This window comes from Paramormyrops kingsleyae, chromosome 16, assembly GCF_048594095.1.
Source record: "Paramormyrops kingsleyae isolate MSU_618 chromosome 16, PKINGS_0.4, whole genome shotgun sequence".
Taxonomy (NCBI): Eukaryota; Metazoa; Chordata; class Actinopteri; order Osteoglossiformes; family Mormyridae; genus Paramormyrops; species Paramormyrops kingsleyae.
The window spans coordinates 29,811,762-29,834,342 of record NC_132812.1 but is presented as its reverse complement, the minus strand read 5'-3'; the positions used below and the strand labels follow the sequence as shown (position 1 = coordinate 29,834,342).

Genomic DNA, 22,581 nt, shown 5'->3' with positions numbered 1-22,581 from the left:
GAGACTCACCCTGTGGTGGAGAAGACGCTCGGTGACAGGAATTTTTATGCTTGCTTAGGCTGCACAATATAAAGCTCCACCAAACTGGGCAGTGATGGTGATACCACACTCTTGAGACCTTACTGTATTAGGACAGTCCAGTGACATCACCATCTTTGTCTGAGTGTCTGCATTTTAACTGCTGTACCCAAGAGTTGCCTGACTGTCCAATTTCAAAATGTCTTTTGTTTATCTTAACACTGCCCTCCTTTAGGACTGCTAGCCGCAGAAAGTAGGTATCCCATACTACTGCTGTGTTCTGACTGTTCGTGGGAGTTTTACTGACTCGGAAATGTCTTGAGGGCAGATTTAAAAAAAAAAAAAAAAATGGGTCAGGGAGAACCAATCAGATTGTAGAGGAGGTTGGTCCAAGACATGTGATTGGTCCCACCCCCTCTAATTGTATGGACCTGCCTCCTCTATAATCTGATTTATCATCTCTCGGAACCAGTCATTTCTCGTTCTGCCCTCAGAACCCTTTTGTGTGAGTGAGCCTCCCATGAGTGTTCTGGCTCCCCTCTGTCAGTCAAACCTTTAATACTGCCTTCCTTTGCACAGAGACATCACAGTCATACAAAGGGTGTGTTGATGCCCTTTACCTGGACAATCCAGTATCTCCTTTTACTCACGACGTACTTATCCAAGATTTATTTGTCATTTCTGTTCCCCTGATGACAAGACGACTGAAATGATAAGATTTAAGGCTTTGTTATATTTGGCAGCAGTCTTTTGGAAGGTGAAGTATCTTTAGGAGAGAGACAAATGCAGAGAGACGAGGACGTGTTCACACTCTGCTTTCGTCCCTGCGATCCTCTCAATGGTCTTTAGTTGGCTGCAAGGACAAAAAATGCGTCATACCACGGGTATAGCGGTACTGTGTTGCTAAGAGAGCATGTTCTCACAGGCGAATGAAAATGACTGCGATCTGAATAAGCTGCCATCCTTTTGTGTAAATGCTCAGCAGAGGTCAAGGGGCCATGTCGTGATTAGGAAGGCAGTATTAAAATGATGAATCCATTCTGCTCTGTGAGCAAGGGCTCCTGTCACTCCCTCATTCCTGATTATATTTTGCATGTTTTTGTCTATCTTTATTTATGTGTGAATGGTCTACAATCTGTGTATTGTGTTATGTTGAGTATTTCTTTTACATGTTTAATCGTCATGGTTCTCCCTGTGACTATGATGCGGTTTTGCCATTATACTTGGTCTTCTGGCAAACTTTTGAAGGCGATTCAGCTTTTGAGTTGTGTGCTGTGTTACGGCCCTTGGAGTGTTCGGTTCGAGCCGCTGACCCGGTGGTCCTTCTGACCGCCTGCCTCTGCCCCGTCTTGCTGTGTGTTCCACACAGGGGCTGTGTCACAGGTGTTGGACAGCCTGGAGGAGATCCACGCACTCACCGACTGCAGCGAGAAGGACCTTGACTTCCTGCACAGTGTGTTCCAGGACCAGCACCTGCACACCCTGCTGGACGTGAGTGCAAAACGCCAGCATTACGGACGATAAAATGCACACTCTAGCCAGTACTTTTCCCCAAAAGGCAGAGAGTGCTTGACTCTTCACCTGTGTTTCAGTGCTTTTAAGATATCGTGTTTTATGAAGCAGAAGCGCACAGCAGCTGTACCAGGGCTATTCAAATCATGGACCTCAAGGTCCAGGCCCTGCTGATTTTCCAACTTTCCTTTACGTGTGAGCCGGGTGTTTAGCCTCTGTGGCCAATCAGAAACTAACCTGGGAGAACTGAAAACAAGGCCTGGATTTGGAGTCGAACTACATCCTTCCCACTTGTTGCACGCCTTGGCTTGTTCTGAACATGCCAAAAAAACAGAGTACAAAGACCGTCAGGCCCTTTTCAGGGTTGTAGGACACTTTCGACGGGTTTATTAAATGTTGTCTTTGCCTCACTTGAATTCACCTTTTTGGGGAAAATTGTCAGCTCCGTCAGTCTGCTTATAGGATGAGCTGCCTGAAGCATCACTCAGTCCCTGAGTAACAGACTGACAACCTGCAATTATGTCCCTGTTCTTTTCTGTTGCAGTTGTACGACAAAATCAACACCAAGTCCTCGCCACAGATACGAAACCCCCCGAGTGATGCCGTGCAGAGAGCCAAGGAGGTAAGGGCCAGCTTTGAGGAAGGGTTCTCCTGCATGGAACCCCTGTTCCCCTCCCTTGTTCTGTGTTCTCTCACCGTATTGTTCCACAATGGGAACCGTATCCATATTCTTAGCCATAAGGCGCTTTCACACCGAATTTCTGGAACCAGCTCCCTGTTTATAAGTTCCTGCAGTGTCTCGATCACAGACTTCTGTAGCTCTAGGCCACTTTTGTGTGTCGCTTTCCCACCGCACAGCAGGAACTGGGACCTTTATGCTAAATAAGCATGGAAAATACGAAAAGCTCATAGGTTAAAATTCACACATAATTTTAATACAACACTACACCTCCACCCCTAAACAATGGAGGATGAACAAGTCATTTTCTTAGTTACTTCTTAGCCAGTTGGTGGGGGGAACCAGATTAAAATGGCACACAGCCTATTATTTATATTTAATTTAGACGACCCGTGACACGTTTGTAATTCTTATTAAATCTTCCCTGCTGATCGATCTTTTGTTTTCCTTAGAATAAAAAAATTGAAAGGTTAGCCTGCTAATAAGCACTGAGAAGTTCCTCTGCAGGTACTGGCGATATTAGAGAGAAATGTCGGTTATCGATCTAATTTTCCAAGGTAGAAATATGGTGATGCAAGAAAAAAAAAAATTACTAATTGATGCATTTATTGTAATTGAGGTACAAAATAATTCCATCTGCCCGATTTATGCTGCGCTACTTCTCTCTCTTTTCCCTGCATTTGCACGACTTCCACGTTAGCGCTAGTGCTTATGGTGAACAAGTCCGCAAGTTTACCGCTGTAAGCCGCTCCCCAGTAGTTAATGTCTGAACGAAAAGTACTGGAGTCTGGAGTGGGGACTGGTGCTGGGAAACTACAGTTGGCCCGGGTTCCTGCCATGTGCACGTGACAACAGTTCCTGGTTCCAGAAAAATGTTCCGGTTCTTGGAAAAAAGTTCCTGCGGTGTGAAAGCGCCTATAGATCCCAGTGTTCCCAGTGTACCTACAGTTCCATATTTGGGTTCCATAACTGTAAAGCCACATTTTTAATGTTAAATATAATGCTGCGTTTAAAGCATATGTATTTGCAGCTTAATATTACTGTAAAAAAAAACAAAATATTCAGCCCAGCAGATTGTTTGACACTGCATGATTAATGCAGACTTTTTATGATGCATATATTTTTAACGCAATGATGCATGTATATGTGTGTATGATCAGAAACACCAATGACGCTTTGTGCCTTGGGGGGAGGGCTGGAGACACTCTCTTCCTCTCTCTGACTTTGAGGCCTCCTCTTTACCCTGTACTCTTGCCTTGCCTTGCCTTGTACTGGTAGCTGGCTAAGCGCTAATGCACCGTACCCCCCCTCTTGCCTCTCAGCCAGAACTCATGGGCACACTTTGCAGTTAAAAGACCTCTTCTGTTCGCTGCTTCATTACACATCATAGCACCTCTTGGTTAATTTTGTTGATCTTGCTAAAGATGAACTGTATAGATATTTTAGAGTGTGGAATATTTTGATTTGTGTGGAGGTCTCAGTCTGAAGGGATTGTTTCCCAACGAAGTGTGAATAAACGATTGTTGCTCTGCAGTGATTCTTAATAATTAATTTCTCCTCTCTTAAATCTGAGTCCTGGTCACTCCCAAACACGCTTTCACTGTACTCCACAGGGCGTTTCCAATATGTTCTCAGCAGAATTATTTTGGGCCACCTTCCATCCGTCTTCATTAGCTGCTTGTCCCTGTAGTGTTGCAGTTATCCAGATCTAACACACACAACCACGGCGCACAGAGCAAGATGCCCCCAGCACAGGGAAGTTCTACTTTGACAGCATCTTCCCTGTGGTAATGTTGAGTCTTTGGCCTCTGAGATTGTGTAAATTAATTCCAACTAACATTATGCAAGGGAAATTGCCTTTTTTGCATTACTCCAAAGTGAGTTCCTTTGTGATCTCTGTTAGAGAAGATTGGCAGGATTTTTTTTTTGATGAAGGGAATTAAAAATCTGAGCTTTCACACATCAGAACCTGGCTCTTCTGTGTTATATATTGTTAGATAGTTATTTACAAGGAGACTGACGTCACTCTGGAAGGGAGCAGAGAAAACCGCGTGAATATGAATTCTCAGCAGGCGGCGAATCTCAAACGGCTGCCTGTCTTTGTGATTACAGCCAATGCTGTCGTTTATAATCTGTCCTCAGTCTGCATTTGGTTGCAGCCTTGCAAATGTCATAGGAGGTTTGTAGAGGACTTTCATAGCTCAGGTCATACTCCCCCCCCCCCCCCCCCCCATTTTCTTTTTTTTGAGTCCTGCCATTAACGCATCACACTAACGCTAACCGTAATATCAATTGTCAGACTGTATCTTAGCACTCGATTTAATCACTTAAATTGCAGCTCTGCCCTCTGACAGTGGTGTCATGTAAAGACATTAGAATGTACTGCAGTTTCAGCCCCTTTTTTCCACTCCCCATGTGACCAGTACACACACCTTAAGTCAGACCCCGTGTCGCGACTCCGCCTTACCTGTCACAGTCCTGCAGAACACCAGCACAGTTTCTCTGTGTCATCTGCCTTTTCTGGGAGATGTATGCATAGGCCAAATTACCATAAAAGGCTTTACCCCTGTCATGGCTGAGCCGAGCCGCCAGTCTCATGTCCAGTATCGATACACTGTGACACGCTTTTATGCCAGTTGAACCCTGTGATTAACTGGGTTTAGTTCATTTTTCTGGACGTCACCAGCGATACTTTGATGGACTGTGTGACACAGTGTTAAAAGCATTGCTTGGCCCAGAGTGCATCATGCCTTATGGTAATCGAAGGGCTTTCTCTCCAAAATAATCTGCTCTGCTTCCTCTCACTGACAGTTGCTAGTCATACTGAAATTCTATAAAATCACTATTTTTTTCCCCCAAGTTCCAGTTCTTCCGAATGCCTTTAGATACCTCGGATTAAGGGCTAAGACTAACCCCTAAGCTTTTGCCGGGCCTGCTAGGCTGGTGGAGGGCTGTCTGTGTGACTTAGACCATGCAGGCCCTCAGAAGGGCCATTGAGACTGTGCTCCTTTTAATCTCCTGCTTGTCTTCTTATGCGAAGAAGTCCACCCAAGAGGAGACGAGTGCAGCTTTGAAACTTCTGGAACGTGTAAGCAGAAGACATTTCCGACGCCTCCTGAAACATTTTGCTCTAAAGCGTTTCTCTCTGTTAGCGAGGGTCTGTCTCACTCCCGTCTCACTCCCGTCTCACTCCCAAGGGTGTCTGTGGCCCTCTGCTACACCCCAGTGGTTGTGTCGTCAGTATTTTAGCTATAACACTGAAGCCAGTGTTAGTGAACGTGCCCAGGTTGGTCAGAGATGTGTAAGAACGTTGGGCATAGGTATATCCATCACAGCGGGTGACGTGTCTAATATAACGTTAGAGCTTCCTGGGAGGAATTGTGAGGGGGCCTTTCTGCAGTCTGCACTCCAGGATGTTTGGTCTGGCTTCTCCCGCAAACCTTCTCTCAGACCAAGGTGGCCTCTGGCAGAATCGCATACCTCTCTGTCCACAGGTGCTGGAGGAGATTTCGTGTTACCCGGAGAACAACGACGCAAAAGAGCTTAGAAGGATCCTGACTCAGCCTCACTTTATGGTGAGAAAGTGCATCTTAAATGCATGCAGTGTTTCATGTTATTATGCACTGTTGTATTATTAAACACTGAACTATCTCAGTGCTGTAATTTGGGGTTCCATGTCTCTGTGGTGTTCAGCATTGTTTTTTGTCTCACTTGTTTTTGGAAGATGATTGGAAATGTGGAGAACTGCTTCTTCTGGAGATATTTATGGCTTTGCCATGTATTTATACTTTCGAACCTGTTGAGACATTGAATTTCCAAAAAAGAAAACCACAAAGTCGCTTTCAGAGTGTGTGTTTGTTTCTTTTCTTTTTTTTTTCCCTGACACTCAGAGTCGAGATATAAGCGAAAGATGAGTATGTGCTTGGCATTAAAGGTGACAGCACTGAGAAATGGCTGCTGCGTGCGATGCAGTCTACTGGGACTCTTCCAGCTCAGACCGCATGTGGTCGTTAATGAGGCCGGCAATGTCACTTCTATGAACCAGCATAAAAAGTAAAGATGAGGTCAAAAGTCAACACAAAACAAACACGACTCTCTGTAGATGTAGAGGGTTCGACGCCGGCCTGTTGTAGAGCACAGGGCCTGTTCTGTGGCTCCCCGCCTTGTACTCATGTTTTTTCAAATGCTAAAACTGCTGCGTCAGTTTTGTTTGCTTCACTCCATCTCCAACGAAAGATGAAAACTTCACCTTGGATTTGCTTAATGGGGAATGCTTGCTTTCCAGATTTCTAACAGCCCCCAGCCCCCCTGCATGCTGATTTCTTTGTCATGAAAGCGTAAAGGACACCAGCTCCCTGTGGCGCTCTGTTGTATCACTGCCGTCTGAGTGATGATCCATAGAGGGCTGCTTGGGGTTGAGGCTTGTCCTCTGACGCTCCCTGCAGACGGATACTGTGTAAGAGGATGCTGTAGGCTGTGATTCCTGAATCCCGGCTGCTGTCCTCAGGCCTTACTGCAGACCCATGACGTTGTAGCCCACGAGGTATACAGCGACGAAGCGCTGAGGGTGACCCCCCCGCCCACCTCGCCCTACCTGAACGGCGACTCGCCCGAAAGTGCCAACGGGGACATGGACCTGGAGAACGTGACGCGGGTGCGGCTGGTGCAGTTCCAGAAGAACACGGACGAGCCGATGGTGCGAACGATCCCCAGGAACGCACACAAACACACGTGCTGTAGCAAGCTGCCTGGCTGTGTCGTGAACTCTTTGGTACTCAGAGTAAGCAGAAGCTCATGGTGCCCGGTTCTGTCTGCTCTTCCCCAGGGAATCACTCTGAAGATGAATGACCTAAACCACTGCATTGTGGCCAGGATAATGCATGGAGGCATGATCCACAGACAAGGTACATGCCGCTCTCTCTGGTCCCCAGCTTCAGATGACAGCTTAAGGCTGATTTTATATTGATATGCACAATGTCCATGCCATCGCTACGGCATAGCCGCGTACTATATGGTGCTGTAGCCAGATGCGGACCTCCCCAGAAATATGACTACATCGTAGCAACGCAGACCGCGCACAAGTATAAACGCTTGCAAAGGCCATAGGTCACGGCATAAGCTCTGCATTGACTTGACGTAGAAGTTTCATCAATGTTCAGATGGACCTTTATCTTATTCACCGGCCCCCTGTCTCCCAGTGGGGGTTTATGAGAGTGAGAAGGCACTGTTGATGAGGAGAAGAAGAGCACACCAAGAACTGTTAGCATTGTAGTCCCGCTCCATAACGCCAGTGTGGAACCTGTGTCTCCAAAGCTAGAGGGGTTGGTGTGTTGTAATGCTCAGACTGGCTGCACTGATGGCTCTCTCCTACACCAGGAACGTTACACGTCGGAGATGAAATCCGGGAAATCAACGGCATTAGTGTAGCTAACCAAACGGTGGAGCAGCTCCAGAAGATGCTCGTACGTACAGCCTTCTGCATGTCCTGTGGTGGCCTGTGGGGAGAACTTACACTTGCATCGATTGGTTGTGTTTGTCCTGTATGTAGGATAAGTTGAAATGTTATTTTGTAACTCTGAAGGGCTTGCTTTAGAGTTTCTTCTCCTCCGATCTGCCACTTGAAGTCTTGCGATAAAGATGAAGACCTCCTGTGTCTATTGAGTGTCTTGTTTCTACAGAGAGAAATGAGAGGGAGCATCACTTTCAAGATAGTGCCAAGTTGCCGGTCCCAGTCTCAGTCCTGTGAGGTAACAAAGCTGGTTCCGCCGGCTTCTGCTCTTCCTCCACCTGGTTCCCCTTCCACTTCACTCCTCCTCTTATCGTTTTTGGTGACCTCTTGTTCATTTCCAAGGAGCCTGTCACTAACTTTCAGCTGATGGCCACTTTAACGTTTCTCCTGAGATGCTTCTCTCTACGCAATCCAAGTCTCATGCTGCACACCGATTTCTCGGCCAAGATAACGGAAGGCGCCCCAGATGTGTACATGCGGCTGCTTTGTCGTGCCGAAGTCGAGCCCAGTCCACAGCCCCTCCCTCTTTGGACAGAATCTATTCAGTCACACTGTACATTTCCAAGACGTAGCTTTTCCCTGCGTACTCACAGCTCATGGAGCTCACTTGTTTTTTTCGAATTTACTAGAAAAAAAAAACTGATTTTTAGGATCGTTTTACACTCAAGAACTTAATTTTCTAAGTGTTAAAATGTTACCTTTTCCGCGGAAACTGTTTCTCGACATAACTGCTCAATTATGGAAGAAAATATGGCTCGATCTCTCCATCTTATTGGATAGTTTACACATGGGCGTAAATTTCATTTAACAGTAGGGGGGGGACAATAAATATAAATTTCTCATGAGCAATTTTTGAAGGGGACACAAATAATACAGTCAAATTGTACTTGTAAAGATATGTCCCCACAATGAAAAACGTTGCTTCTATCATTATTATTGTAGCATGGAGACTGCGTCATTATGGTTATTTTCAAAGTTTTTCTCAGGTTCAATGACAAAGCAGATTTTTCTTCAAAACTATTTATTGCATTGTTTATGTTGTTTACAGTAAAGCCATCAACAAACAATAAAATTTAAACATGACTGTTTAAATGCATAATAGAAATTGATTATACAAAAAAATACAGTGGGGTCAGTTTGGACGTAGCACAGTGCTCACTTAGTAAATGTACAGCTAAACAATATGCTAATTAATGTTAAGTTGATATTATGCCAAGTCGTCACAAATAAAACAATGCATGGGAAACGGCTTTGGCGTGTTAGTTGCAGTGCACTATACAACAAGCTATTGTAAACAAGCTAACGTTAACTAGATAAGTAATATTTTAATCGCTAATATAGCAGATTCATGGAAAATTACATCGGTAATCAGCATTTTTGCCGCAACTAATTTATGAATGAGTCTGCATCAACTACATTAAAGAGAATCGATTTATTTAAAGTGAATAAAATACCCTACTTACTGGAGTTCAACATTAATTGAGCCGCAGCCACACACCTGACTCGTGTGTGTAGAGTAGGTGAGATGAACTGGGAAAGCAGGCAGTTTCTGAACTGTTTCTAAATGCATTTTTTGCGTTTTTTTTTCTTTTCTACTTACAGAATTATTTTAGGTATACATACTTATATTTTTCACAATAGTGTGATTTTTATTTTTTTTTTATACTTTTTTTGGGGGGGACAACCCTCGGATAGGGGGGGACATGTCCCCTCCGTCCCCCCCGGGATTTACGCCCATGAGTTTACATAAGAAGCTATCAGAAAATACCTATGCTGGTTTAGCGGAACTTTGTGATTGTCCTCACTTGACCGCCATCTTGTGGTAGTATGAGGAATTGCAGCATGACACGCACACCTCATTTCTGTCATGGTTAGTGTTAGTTTTCCCCCCATTTGTCCTGTGTGTCTGTGCCAAGTGTGGCACTGAACCCTGTGTCTTATTTCAGAAAGAGTCCCCCTCCGCGTCCCGACAGTCCCCTGCTAATGGCTACTCCAGCATTACCAGTTCTATCTTGGTAAGGATTCCCACGTTGTACTCATGGCGGTCCTGCTTACACTTGTGTTCGTTTGGTATCTTATATGGATATCCGTCCTTCATCTTTGCCTGTTATAAACAATTCTGCCGTGGCATAATAGAGCCCAACAGATTTTATTTTTCCCCCCATTGAAACTCTATAGTGTGACTCTACAGTGCACATGACTATGTGGCCCTTTTCAGAACCACAGATCCCAGTGAAGGCTGGCTGTACTCAGACCTCTGAATTCCATAGACCAAACAGAACAAATCGGCTCATGTCTTTGTAGCCCTCAGCTTCCGCTATCGGAGTTAGCAAATTGGTGTGCTGTCTGCTAGCTGCTCTGCACAGCTTCACCTTTCCACTGTGAAGTACGCTCTCACACCTGTATGACGCACCGGTTTGCGGTGTGTGTTATGGTGCTTGGCTGTGGTGCCTGGCGGCATGCCCTGACTGTCCTGCAAAGCTCCTGTCCTCTGCTGCTGCTTCACGCTGATTGCAGGTTCCACTTCCTCTGGAGCAGCACGTGGGGGGGGGGGGGGGGGGAATCAACAAGCTGGTTTATTGAGTGATTGTGAATCGGTCCCTGGTGCGGATCTCGGGATTGGCGTTGTGAGCTCTGAACAGCTCTCTTCTAATGGAAAGTTGTGGCTTCTGATCCCAGCAAAATCTACCCTGTTCCACTGAGAGCAAGACAGCTGCTACTTTCCCATGTTCTGCTCCTCCTCCTCCAACTGGGTCTGAACTTTTTGGGACTGGTGCACTGAACCAAAGTATACAGAATAGTAGCTGGCTTGTTGCTTTGCAGTAATCCACATTCTTCTTGTTAGGATGTTAACCTTTTTCCACCGTTGGTGGGTCTACTTTGCAGGACCTGCCCTCAACCATCCAGCCAAAAGGACGACAGGTGATTATAGAAGCTCTACCCCTCACATCCTCTCCGTAGGCTGTGCTGTAATTGCCGCCCCCGCTTCTGGTTTGCCCCTGTCCCAGCACTGCTGTTTGTCCCATGTTTTATGTAATGGTCAGCTCCACATCCTCATACAAACAAGCCCATTCATCAGCATAACCTAATGGCGCGTGCTTTCTAAGTGTTATCTGCATTAAGCTGCCTTTAGCGGTCACCTCAGCGCGTCCAGGCAGGAGGATCGCCGTTTGCTGTAGTAAATCTTCTGCATAGACATTTTAATAGAGGTCGGTGAAACCTGAACCTCTCCAGTGAGGCTCAGATACGTTATTCAATGCATTGATAGGAGCCTAAGAATAGGATGAGTGAAGGGGCCTCGAGTATTGGGGCCTCGAGTATTGGGACGGCACTTCTAGCTAGCTTTTAAAGCCCTGTAGAACTGACCTGAGAGGTATCACTGCTTAACCCGTGGTTTGGCTCTGTTAGTGTTTATTCTAAAGTTCTGGTTTCTGCAGGAGTTACCCATATTTAAATGTTATTTAGTTTTTTTTTTTTGGCACAGAGGTACAGATAGAATATGAGAGTAGGGTGAGAGTATTAGCTGTCAGTCGCTAAATAAGGGAACTTGGACTATGGCCACATGGTCCATCTCTGTTGGTAGCTCTGTATATCATTCTGGATGTTAGGTAAGATCTTTGGGTTAGGAAATGGAGTGATGTAAGGATACCCACTTTACAAATGAATTGGGTGCTTCATAGAAACAGGATGCTTATTGCGCTAATTCAGGATAAAGCTAGAACAGTTTGCGCCTGTTTGCTTATTGCCTGAGCTTATTGACAGGCACCAGTATTTACTACTGGTGACAACATAAGTCTTGATCAAATTCATTATTAGTTTGTGTTGTAGAATGCCACATGCACTTCAGTACTACATAAGAGTATGATAGGGCTTCTGTTTCATACCACAGTACCAGGGGACTCATCTCAGATTAGCCTTGCCCGGATATTGATAGCGGTGTTTGTTCCTTTTGAAGCCAAATAACGTGCTTTGGTCAGTATGCAACAAACCATCACTGACACATTATATTTAAAATTAGAGACCTAGTATTATCTGCAGCATCATGATTTGTTGTTTTGCACACACTTTTTGACGGTCCCTGACTGTGTCTGTGGTTACATGTATGTGTTGATGAAATTGCATCAACCGCCCCATTGAAACCGCTAGAGGAACACTGATTAAATTGAGAGCCTTGATAATTATCAGGCTCTACAAACCACACTTTGCAGGTATGACTAAACCCCTAACACAGGGCAACTTGGCTCGACAGGGCAGATGTGACTGATCCCCCAACACAGGGCACCTTGGCTCAGCAGGGCTGGTGTGACTGATCCCCCAACACAGGGTACCTTGGCTCAGCAGGGCAGGTGTGACTGATCCCCCAATACAGGGCACCTTGGCTCAGCTGGGCAGGTGTGACTGATACCCCAATACAGGGCACCTTGGCTCAGCAGGGCAGGTGTGACTGATACCCCAACACAGGGCACCTTGGCTCAGCAGGGCAGGTGTGACTGATACCCCAACACAGGGCACCTTGGCTCAGCAGGGCAGGTGTGACTGATCCCCCAACACAGGGCACCTTGGCTCAGCAGGGCAGGTGTGACTGATCCCCCAACACAGGGTACCTTGGCTCAGCAGGGCAGGTGTGACTGATCCCCCAACACAGGGCACTTTGGCTAAGCAGGGCAGGTGTGACTGATCCACCAACACAGGGTACCTTGGCTCAGCAGGGCTGGTGTGACTGATCCCCCAACACAGGGTACCTTGGCTCAGCAGGGCAGGTGTGACTGATCCCCCAACACAGGGTACCTTGGCTCAGCAGGGCAGGTGTGACTGATCCCCCAATACAGGGCACCTTGGCTCAGCTGGGTAGGTGTGACTGATACCCCAATACAGGGCACCTTGGCTCAGCAGGGCAGGTGTGACTGATACCCCAACACAGGGCACCTTGGCTCAGCAGGGCAGGTGTGACTGATACCCCAACACAGGGCACCTTGGCTCAGCAGGGCAGGTGTGACTGATCCCCCAACACAGGGCACCTTGGCTCAGCAGGGCAGGTGTGACTGATACCCCAACACAGGGCACCTTGGCTCAGCAGGGCAGGTGGCTCCTTTTGGACTTCACAGCTATTTTATATTCCATTTTTGTAACATGCTTAGGTATTTCAGTAGAATTGACAGCTGAGTTACACAATATGTGGCAACTAAGTAAAACATTAATGTAACACGCTAAGCTAGTTTGCTACATGTGCATGATGATTACAAACCTTAAATTAACAGAACTATAATCGAATATTGTTAAGGTAAGGTTTGTTTTTCGATTGCTTGGTGTTTAGGATTCCATTAAACCTATTTGCATTATTTTACCGGCAACATATTAGAACATAGGCATGTAGAAATACTGGTGTTGTTTAAAAAAAAAAACAGTCTATGTAAACAATTGCATTTTCCCCTGAAAAAAATGTGTGCATTCCTGATGCTGTGTATTATTTATCTTGGGATCTGTGCCATGAATGATCATAGAATACTTGATTTTTTTTTATGTGAAATACAGAATTAGAGCCCTCCCCCAGAAACACAATAAAGACAGCTGATGGTTTAACCTTAAAATTGAGAGATGGTCTTGTTAGTGTTAATGAAACCTCTCTTAATGCATCAGTGTCATGTCCTTCCATAGACATTTGTGGCAGTAGTCGAGTCGTGTTCTGTTGGTGAGGTCATTTTCTACCGGTCAGCATACATTTTATAACTAAAATATTAACTCTTTGAAAAGTTGTTCCTAAGCATGTTACAGTTCTTTCCCATGTGTCTGTGACTAGTTTCCTTACATACCTTTTCCTCTCTCATTCATTCTCACTTCTCCTGTTTCATCTGGCATCCTGGAATACCTCATCTAAAACTTGGTCTAACAAATTCTTGAGATAAATTACATCCATTTCACGCTGCAGATCTACGTAAGAGCGCAGTTTGAATACGACCCAGCCAAAGACGACCTCATCCCATGTAAAGAGGCAGGCATCCGCTTCAGGGTGGGTGACATCATCCAAATCATCAGCAAGGACGACCACAACTGGTGGCAGGGCAAGCTGGAGAACACCAAGAACGGCACAGCTGGGCTCATCCCTTCCCCTGAGCTGCAGGAATGGTGAGAACCGACACCCGTTGGCACCAGAACAAAAGTTCTTGAATGAAACTACGGGTGACTCAGATCGCCCCCTTAAATCAGAGTCACAGAACACGCTGCCCCTTCTTTTGCATCGATAATGAATAGAGGTTCACATCATCTTACCCTATTTTCCATCTCCTAGGCGAGTGGCTTGTATAGCAATGGAAAAAACCAAACAAGAACAACAAGCTAGCTGTACCTGGTTCGGCAAGAAGAAGAAGCAGTATAAAGATAAATACCTAGCAAAGCACAATGCAGGTAGGGAACCGTCAGCAGCAGGCCGAAGATCCATCCTACCGCATGAGCGGCTCTAGGTCGTTCTGTCCTCTGAACAGTATTGTGGCTTGTAAGTGGATAACATGATGATTCTTCCTTCTGTTGATGATGCATTCAGTCTATTTTTTCATGACCAGCTACTAGATAGTTTGCTTGTAATTAAGTATCCATAACATTTTTGGCAGCACAGTTTTAAAACTCTGCTTTGTGGTTAAGATTGGGATTTGTTAATTTCGGTTGTATAGTTTCCATTTTAGCAGCTACTGCCAAGGCTAGATGTATTTTGAATGTCCATCTGCATGTCTATTTAGCCGATGTCCCGATTCATTGATTTTCCAAAGGGTCATCAGGGCTACTAGCAGATTATTAATATATCTAGCTGCAATTTTCATCCCAAGTGGTATGGGTTTTTTTTCTTGTTGGGCACTTCCCATTCATTCATCACATTTTTATGATACCAAACAGTTTTGGCTGTTTTTTTTATAAAAAGTTGTTGGACTTTTTTTTTTGTTGATATGATCTTTTGTAGAGCATTTTCCATAGTCTACATATAGACAGTATACAGCCTAAATATACTTTATATGAAAGCTAACAAATTCAGCTACCTCTTCACAAAATAGAAATATTCTGGGTTTCAATATGATGTATTTTGTCAGTTACCAATGAAGTTCAATACCAAATTGAAAAATATTTTTAACAAAATGATAAACGGCAAAAATGAGTACACCGACCAAGAGAAATTTCACAATAAAAATACAGAATTTGTCTACTGAGGATAGTTAATTGGTCAGTAGATGTGCCTACTGAAACATGAAGCTCAAACAGGTAGTATCGCCCTCAGTTAAGAGTACTTAAGCCATTTAATCACTTCCAGACTTAATGCTGACAATGGAAGTTAATCGTCTAGAGACTTAAGACATTTCCTGAACAAAAGAATACAAGGATACAAGGCAATTAACAAATCACTGGTATTAAGTCAAAACACAGTAGCTTGACGGATTCATGTGACTAACACTCTGAAATGTTCATGCCACCATTGTAAGGTGACACCATGTCATGAGCATTTTTTTGTGGAGGTAAGTGCAGGGAGATCACAGGGCAGGTGCCTCAGCACTGGAACGAGCCATGTAAAGACATACTGGAGCGAAAGCTGCTGCACAAGCCAAAGCACAAGAAGATCCATTTAGCCTTTAGCAAGAACCACATCAGCACAGACTTTTTTAGGAATCATCTTTGGTCATGTACGACCAAAAATCAATGTGTTTGGAGCTGATGGCATCCAGAAGGTGTGGTGTTGCTCAAGGGAGCTGTACCGTGGTAAGTGCTTGGTTGCCACGGTAAAGCATGGTGGTGGTAGTTTTGTATGGGGATGTGTGATTGCTGAACTGCACTTTATTGATGACATCATGAATTCACAAACGTACTGTTAGACTTACTGCAAGATACTGCTCTCTCTCTCTCTCTCTCTCTCTCAAATGACCCTGGGTAATTAGCTCTTAATTTGGCTCTTTTTCTGCATGACTGTTACCCCAAACATTCTTCAAGGGCCACTACTGCATTCTTAAGTACAAATGTCAAAGTGCATATGTGGCCAAGTCACCAGACCTGAAACCCACTGAATACCTTTGGGGTATTTTGAAGAGTAAAGTTATACATCAGCTTTCAAACACCAAGGCACTGTAGGAGATTATCCTGCAAGAATAGTACAGGACGGATGCGACAGTGTGCCATTAGCCAGTACATATATTGTAACGGATAAATTTAATTCGGTACTAATAACGTAGGACATATCGTATATGGGATGACATCACTCTGTTGTATGTACATTGCGGTTGGGGAGATGCAAAGGGAGGTGACCATTTTGGTCACGTGCTGTTGGTGATGCTGTGGTATGTAGACCACCTCCACTGACCTCAGCAAAAGAAGGCAAGCTGTATGACCTCAGGTGATACAGACCGGTCAGTGAGTGTAATTCGCAAATGAAGGTGCTTTGTGAAACACCGCCAAAGACTTGAGTGAAATCTTAACCATGAGAAGTGTTGCAGCATTAACAAGAAGGACCAGGGTCATGCTAAAAGTAATGGGGCCATGTCAAATACTAGAATATTACATATTTTCAGAAATGAATCAAGGCTGAACTCATTTTTTGCAACAGTGGATTTAAACTGTGTCAGTTTACCAGTTTTAGAAAAATTGTTGACATATCCTCCTATGTTACTGTTGAGAAATTTGGCTTCGTTACTTTTCTGTGAATTGAATTGATCATCATTTAGGAATAGAGATGTATCGTGTACTCATTTATGCTACATACTGTATAAGCAACTCCAGCAAAGCTTTTGTGCTGTAAAATTTTGATACGAACAATACATACTTCTGTCTGGAATTCAACTCTAAACACCTCAGACGTTACATATGGAAACCAAATAAGGCATTTGCTTAATGTGGGTTTCTGCCCAGTAAATGTCTGTGTAAAAGTACCTCCCCTCCCCTCATGTATAAATCAGCGATTCTGAACCCATGGGTCACTGCAAGTTCTGAAAGGGTCGCGAGGCAGAGTTTGAAATGTAAACATTTTAAAACCAGCAAGCTCCTATGCTGATCCACGATCAGATTTCCCAGCCCCAATCCTACAATTAACCTATATAAATGGGTCTTAGGCCTGCAAATACTTAATGCAAAAGTAGTGAAAATTCAACCAATCCAAGAAGCCAAACCACAGATGCTTAATTTAAAATTCACTGGCACATCCAATCAGATCTGTGCGATATGCATTGATTGGCGTAAATTGCAGTGCAAACAGTGCGCTTGATCATAGCGTTAATTTAAACCTATACTTGATATAGGGTCGCACTGAGCTGGCATGGTGAAGTTGAGAAATGAGTTGAGAACTACTGATCCAGATGTCAAGGCTGTAAGTTTGTGATCAGCCAGCAGCCTGGAACCATGGGGATCCAGAGTCCTCATCTCGTTGCTGATTAGTGTAACTACACGTCAGAATGCCTTTAAGTCACAAAGACTTCTGAAGGATATATTTTTGTCCTCCTTTGATTCTCTGAAAATACAGCATTATCACTGAACGTTCCGTAAGGTGCCCATAAATGAGACGTCAGACATACCCAGAGTTCACAGCAGCTCCAAGAAAGATTACCCTCCCCTCCAGAGTCCTGAGCATGTCCGCACTGCCCCCTTTCTAACTCCAGTGTTTTTTTTTAATTTAATTTTTAATTCTGTGTCGTAATTAACAATGCTTTGTCCAAGCTGTACTGTGTGAATTGTCTTTGGGAACATTTTCGTTGGCTTGTGTAATTTAACCACGTGTCAATGACCCTCATCCCTGTCCATTTTTCATGCTATCTCCCTCCTAATGGCCTCGCTGCATGTAAGTAACACTGAATAACGAAGCCTCTCTCCTTGTGTTCTCCATTTCTCCTCTCAGATCTGTTCTCATGACTGACTGATGACTTTAAAAAGCAGTTTCTCTCATTTTTGTCTGAGAAACATACATTTGTTTTCAATAGGAATGCTGTCTGATAGTGTAACTCCTGTTTTTTTTTTTTGCTTGTTTTTTGTTTTACTTATTTGAAACACTGCCCCCTGCTGTCTGAATATCATGTTATTCAGCTCAACATATGAGATGCTGGTTTTACCAGACCAGTGACACTGTATCACATATAATGTCAGTACTCACCAACGTGTTTAACCTAGTTGTGCTTGTCAAGATGGTGTCACTGGCTGCAATTGCAAACAATTTTCCTATTGTTCATTCATTTTATTATTGTCCGCTATTACTTTGTGTCATTTTGACACTGCTTTTCAAACATAAAACCAGCGAACAGTGACTGGTAAAAATAGGAAATTCATGCACTTTCCACATGCTAGCATCGCTTACCCTGGGCTCTGTGACCCACTGTGTGTGCTGGTTTTCATGCCAAACTGCCTCTTACTATAAGTACATATGCACATGTTGCATCTGACATCTGCAAGTACTCTAAGAAAAGTGCAATGGGCACGTTAATTTTGGTTCTTTTATATTCTTCAAAGAAATTGCCCATGTGAAACTGAGTAATTAAAACATGCTTTTCACAGCATGTTAATTTTATCAGATATTGGTTAATTGGCTGAATTTTTAAACGTTAAATTAATAAGGACTTGCCAAACTGGAGAACAAGGCATACACAGGGAGTCTCTATGGCCTCGATTGAGACGCTCGATGACTGATCATCAATTTTAGATTGGTTACACACATCAACTATTAAGGTAGTTCTACCTTTCACTGTTAGTTTGCACCATACTTTTTGGTGTGACTGCTGGCCTCTCGTTTACTCATTTGAGCTGTACTTGAAAGCATCACAGGTATGTGCTACGCTCAGCTTGTCTGCTGTCATCGTTTCTGCCCACACAAGGGCTGCATGTGGAAAAGCATCAGAATGACTTTGTAAGGGGGCTAAGTGAAAATTCATGTCTTTATGTACGGTAGTGCATCTAATAATAAAATTCTGGATGTCTTTGCGTCAGTGAACATTGACGTCCATTTTCCCCTTTGGATTGCTGCATAAGGTCATGGCTGACAGGTGTCATCATGTTATTGATGTCATGAAAGCATTTAACTCTTAATAAAACCTCTTTTTCAGTATTCGACCAACTAGATCTTGTCACGTATGAAGAAGTTGTCAAACTGCCAGCGTTCCGGAGGAAAACGTTGGTCTTACTGGGTATGTGAGTGTGTAGAGACTCCATGGTCGTCCAAGAACATGCTTGTGGAATCTCTCCTGATTTGCATCTCCCCGATCAGGTGCCCACGGTGTTGGCAGAAGGCACATCAAGAACACGCTGATCACCAAGCACCCGGACAGATTTGCCTACCCTATTCCACGTAAGACATCGGTTTCATGTTATGATGTTTTAACATGGTCATTATGTCTCCCTGTGTCTAATCTGGTTTGATACTGAAGGTCTTCAGAAGTGCCGTTGATATAATCACAATTAAACTGGATATTATGGCTGATGGACCAACTCTGTATGTTGCCGTCACGCAGACACCACCAGAACCGCGAAGAAAGATGAAGAGAATGGCAAGAACTATTACTTTGTAACCCATGAACAAATGATGCAGGACATCTCAAACAATGATTACCTGGAGTATGGCAGTCATGAGGATGCCATGTACGGCACCAGGCTGGAGACTATACGGAAGATCCACGATCGTGGACTAATATCTATACTGGACGTGGAGCCACAGGTACTGTGCCGTTTGTGTTCTGAGCCAGCTTCTGCTAGCGGATGGTGAATGCTGTGTTCTTTATGAAGACGACTTTGTGGTTATTCAGTCTGCAGGAAACTGATACTGTTCTGTAATTCGCAATGACAAATGCTGTCTTTCAGACCAATTCTGCTTTAGACTTGAAACTTGATAGAAGACATTTCAAAGCATGTTTCAGACAGCACTGTTTGTTTGATTGTTTAATCATCAGTCCTTACCTAAAGCAATTAATTTACCTACAGGCGCTGAAGGTCCTCCGGACAGCTGAATTTGCTCCATATGTTGTATTCATCGCTGCCCCGACCATAACACCTGGAATCAATGAGGTGAGAATCTGAAGGTTTTCCCAGCATGCTGCATTCAGATCTCAGCCCTAGATTCCAGTATGCACGTCTCACAAATGAAGCTTAGTGGATTAGCTGAGAATATCTGTCTGATTCCTGACTGTACGGTATTCTGTAATATGCATTCACACTCCTGTGTGTAAGTTAGTTTTAAACGTAATCATTAATGCCGTGCACATGCTAAATTAAAAGCTGTTAGTCTATCAAAAAGCAATTCATAGAGGTCACTGTTCCAAGCATTCTGATGTATAGAGCTATCTTCATGTAGTCTACAGCAATAAATGTCACTTCAGAAATTTCTGCGGCAATATGTCTGAACATTGTGGTCCAAATTGACAATGCAGTTTTGTGTTGGAATTAATAGGCTCATTATTTTAATTTCATGGTATACCTTGAGGTTAGACTTCCTGAATATTAATTTGTAAATAACCTTCAACCAAAAGCAGTGGAAGGTTTAGTAAATAACCTTCGTCCTTAAGCAGTTTCGAAAAGTTACTTTCGCAGTTTCGCCTGGTATCCCATCCCAGTGCAGCCTGAATTTGAGAACTTTGATTATGCCATCAGCAACCTGTAATTTTTGTTTACACATTCCATGGGCCCACTGGCTTTGTGTGTTTTGTCTTGTTTTTCATTTTGCATGTGTTCTGTTTCCCTTATTCCCCCTGCATTGCCTTTTGTTTTACTCAGCTACCCAGGTGGTACAAAAAACTGCCTGTAAGTATCGCTCAGTGTGTAGACATGAGCTGTGCTAGTTACAGCAAGAGTGTAAGTGCGTGTTCTGGTCTAATCCATAGTTTCTTGTATAGTTTGCCCCTTGTTTTGGGTTGTGCAGCAGACAAAAGTACACATACTCCTACTACGGGATAAGCGTTGCTTCTGAACAAATAAGCATAGCAAGTGCCACCTGGAACCATCTGACCATAGCTGGTGTGAAGGTAGTTTTGTGACGAGAACTCTCCCCAGCTGTTGTAGTCTTTAAGTATATATGCAGTGCTTGGCCATGAGCTAATTTTACTGCAAATTCTTCTTCCAAGTAACGGATTTTGTTTGATTAGTTGCACGTCCTGATGTTTGTTGAATATATGCGGTTGGATAACCGGTGTTGAGATTTCTCACGTGTGCTACTGAAACCAGGCTCATATCGATCTGTCTCCTCTCTCAGGACGAGTCTCTACAGAGGCTGCAGAAGGAGTCTGAGATCCTACAGAAGACGTATGCACACTACTTCGACCAGACCATCATCAACAATGAGATTGACGAGACCATCCGGCACCTTGAAGAAGCCATGGATTTGGTGTGCAACACTGCCCAATGGGTTCCTGTCTCCTGGGTCTACTAGACCTCACTTTATCCATGTCTCCCCTCCAGTAATCCCTTCCCCCCCTCTTTGCAATGCATCTCTACAGAGTGTCATTCTTTCAAAGAATCGGACGTCTCAAAAAAAAAAAAAAAAAAAAAAACTCTGTACATGACCTAAAGTCAATCGGTCCCAGCCCTTACAAACTACCTAGAATGTAGTGTTGTATAAAAATTTAAATATTGTCATGTCCTTATGATTAGGAGGCAACATTTTCTAGCTTTTTTTTTTTTTTTAAGAGACAGTATTCACAAGATGTTGGAGGGGAGATATGAGAAGGTGAATGCATCAGTGTGTCCCTAACATTTATTTTTCAATGGTACTGTGTTGCACATTGAATTGTACTTTCCTTTATGTACTCCAGGCATTACCTGTGGTTGACTCTATAGAATGATGAAAAGCACAGAACCTACAGGATTGTCTTTGTAAATGCTGTACTGAATTCTCAATTTATTTTAACAGAATATTTAGTAATATCCCCATAATCTCTCACCTATCTCTTCCAGTGACAGCTGTAATACTTATGTTGCATTTCACGGTTTGAACAATCATTCTCTGAACAGATACTGTCTCTCTCTAAAGAAATCCATAGAAGTTTTAGAGATTTGAATGAGTTCTCATGCATGTGAACATTTGCAAGCTTACATGCTGTCAGTGTTATTAAACATCTCCAGCAAAGAACATTCCATTTGTTTGGATGACATAATACCTGAACACGACACCTATGCACCTATCTTGCATTATGGGGAACTGGTTTTTATAAACCATGTAGTGAGTTGTTTAAAAATTCTCTTCATTCGTTATATGAACAAGGGGAGGAAACTACTCCAGACATCATCCGCCACATCAGAAATGTGTCGTCAGAGTATTGTTTTGTTTAATCAACGAAAAAAAAAAATGCAGATTTTTATTGTGTGATGTGGTGCATGGATTTTGCAAATTAAATTTGCAAAGTACCAGTCTGTGCATCAGAAACACCATGTATATGACAAACTGCCCTCTGTAAATTTCTCTGCAAATGACAAAGCAGTTTCTGAGTATAAAGTTTTTTTTTTTTTTTTAATATTTCCTTTTCTGTGTTCAAAAAGTAAAATGCCTTTGAATCTTCTGTATGTTTCACTGCCTTGAGTCTTTGTTGAGTGATGGTCCAATGGCCAGTGAATGGCCTGCAGATTAAACTACTCCCATTATGATCAGATATGGGATGAGTGGGAGATGCTTAGGCTCCGGTGTGGTGATTGATTGAGAATGTGCCTCATGTTGGAAATTCCTGTCACAAAGGGCTGGTCTAATACCAATTTTTCAAAATGGGACTCTGCCCGGTCTTGGTGAAAATGTTTATCACAGTAATTTGTGGTAGTCTACATATGTGCACATGCAAATCTTTACCCATCACAATTAAGGCCTCTCATATAAACTTTTAACAGCTACTTGGCTGTAGTCTGTAAATGACAAACTGTCCTGGTCCCCTCCCCATTTCTA

General features: G+C 43.6%; 1 protein-coding gene across 10 annotated transcripts in view; it reads left to right on the top strand.

Annotated features, from left to right (window-relative positions):
• The window catches only part of LOC111856276 (peripheral plasma membrane protein CASK), an 89,972-nt gene extending 67,649 nt beyond the window's left edge, over positions 1-22,323 (top strand). For 3 of the 10 annotated variants that reach the window (XM_023836094.2, XM_023836091.2, XM_072700567.1), the window contains exons 11-28: positions 254-271; positions 1,388-1,509; positions 2,075-2,152; positions 5,250-5,297; positions 5,704-5,784; positions 6,717-6,905; positions 7,035-7,113; positions 7,586-7,671; positions 7,888-7,956; positions 9,665-9,733; positions 10,605-10,640; positions 13,645-13,841; positions 14,005-14,120; positions 18,770-18,850; positions 18,931-19,011; positions 19,175-19,377; positions 19,641-19,724; positions 20,905-22,323. In XM_023836094.2, coding sequence (XP_023691862.1) covers positions 254-271; positions 1,388-1,509; positions 2,075-2,152; positions 5,250-5,297; positions 5,704-5,784; positions 6,717-6,905; positions 7,035-7,113; positions 7,586-7,671; positions 7,888-7,956; positions 9,665-9,733; positions 10,605-10,640; positions 13,645-13,841; positions 14,005-14,120; positions 18,770-18,850; positions 18,931-19,011; positions 19,175-19,377; positions 19,641-19,724; positions 20,905-21,081 — 1,814 coding nt within the window. In that variant the 3' untranslated portion in view covers positions 21,082-22,323. The remainder of the gene's footprint in view (positions 1-253; positions 272-1,387; positions 1,510-2,074; positions 2,153-5,249; positions 5,298-5,703; positions 5,785-6,716; positions 6,906-7,034; positions 7,114-7,585; positions 7,672-7,887; positions 7,957-9,664; positions 9,734-10,604; positions 10,641-13,644; positions 13,842-14,004; positions 14,121-18,769; positions 18,851-18,930; positions 19,012-19,174; positions 19,378-19,640; positions 19,725-20,904) is intronic. The other 7 variants (XM_072700566.1, XM_023836093.2, XM_023836097.2 and 4 more) reach the window with 7 other exon arrangements.
• The last annotated feature ends 258 nt before the right edge of the window (positions 22,324-22,581 follow it).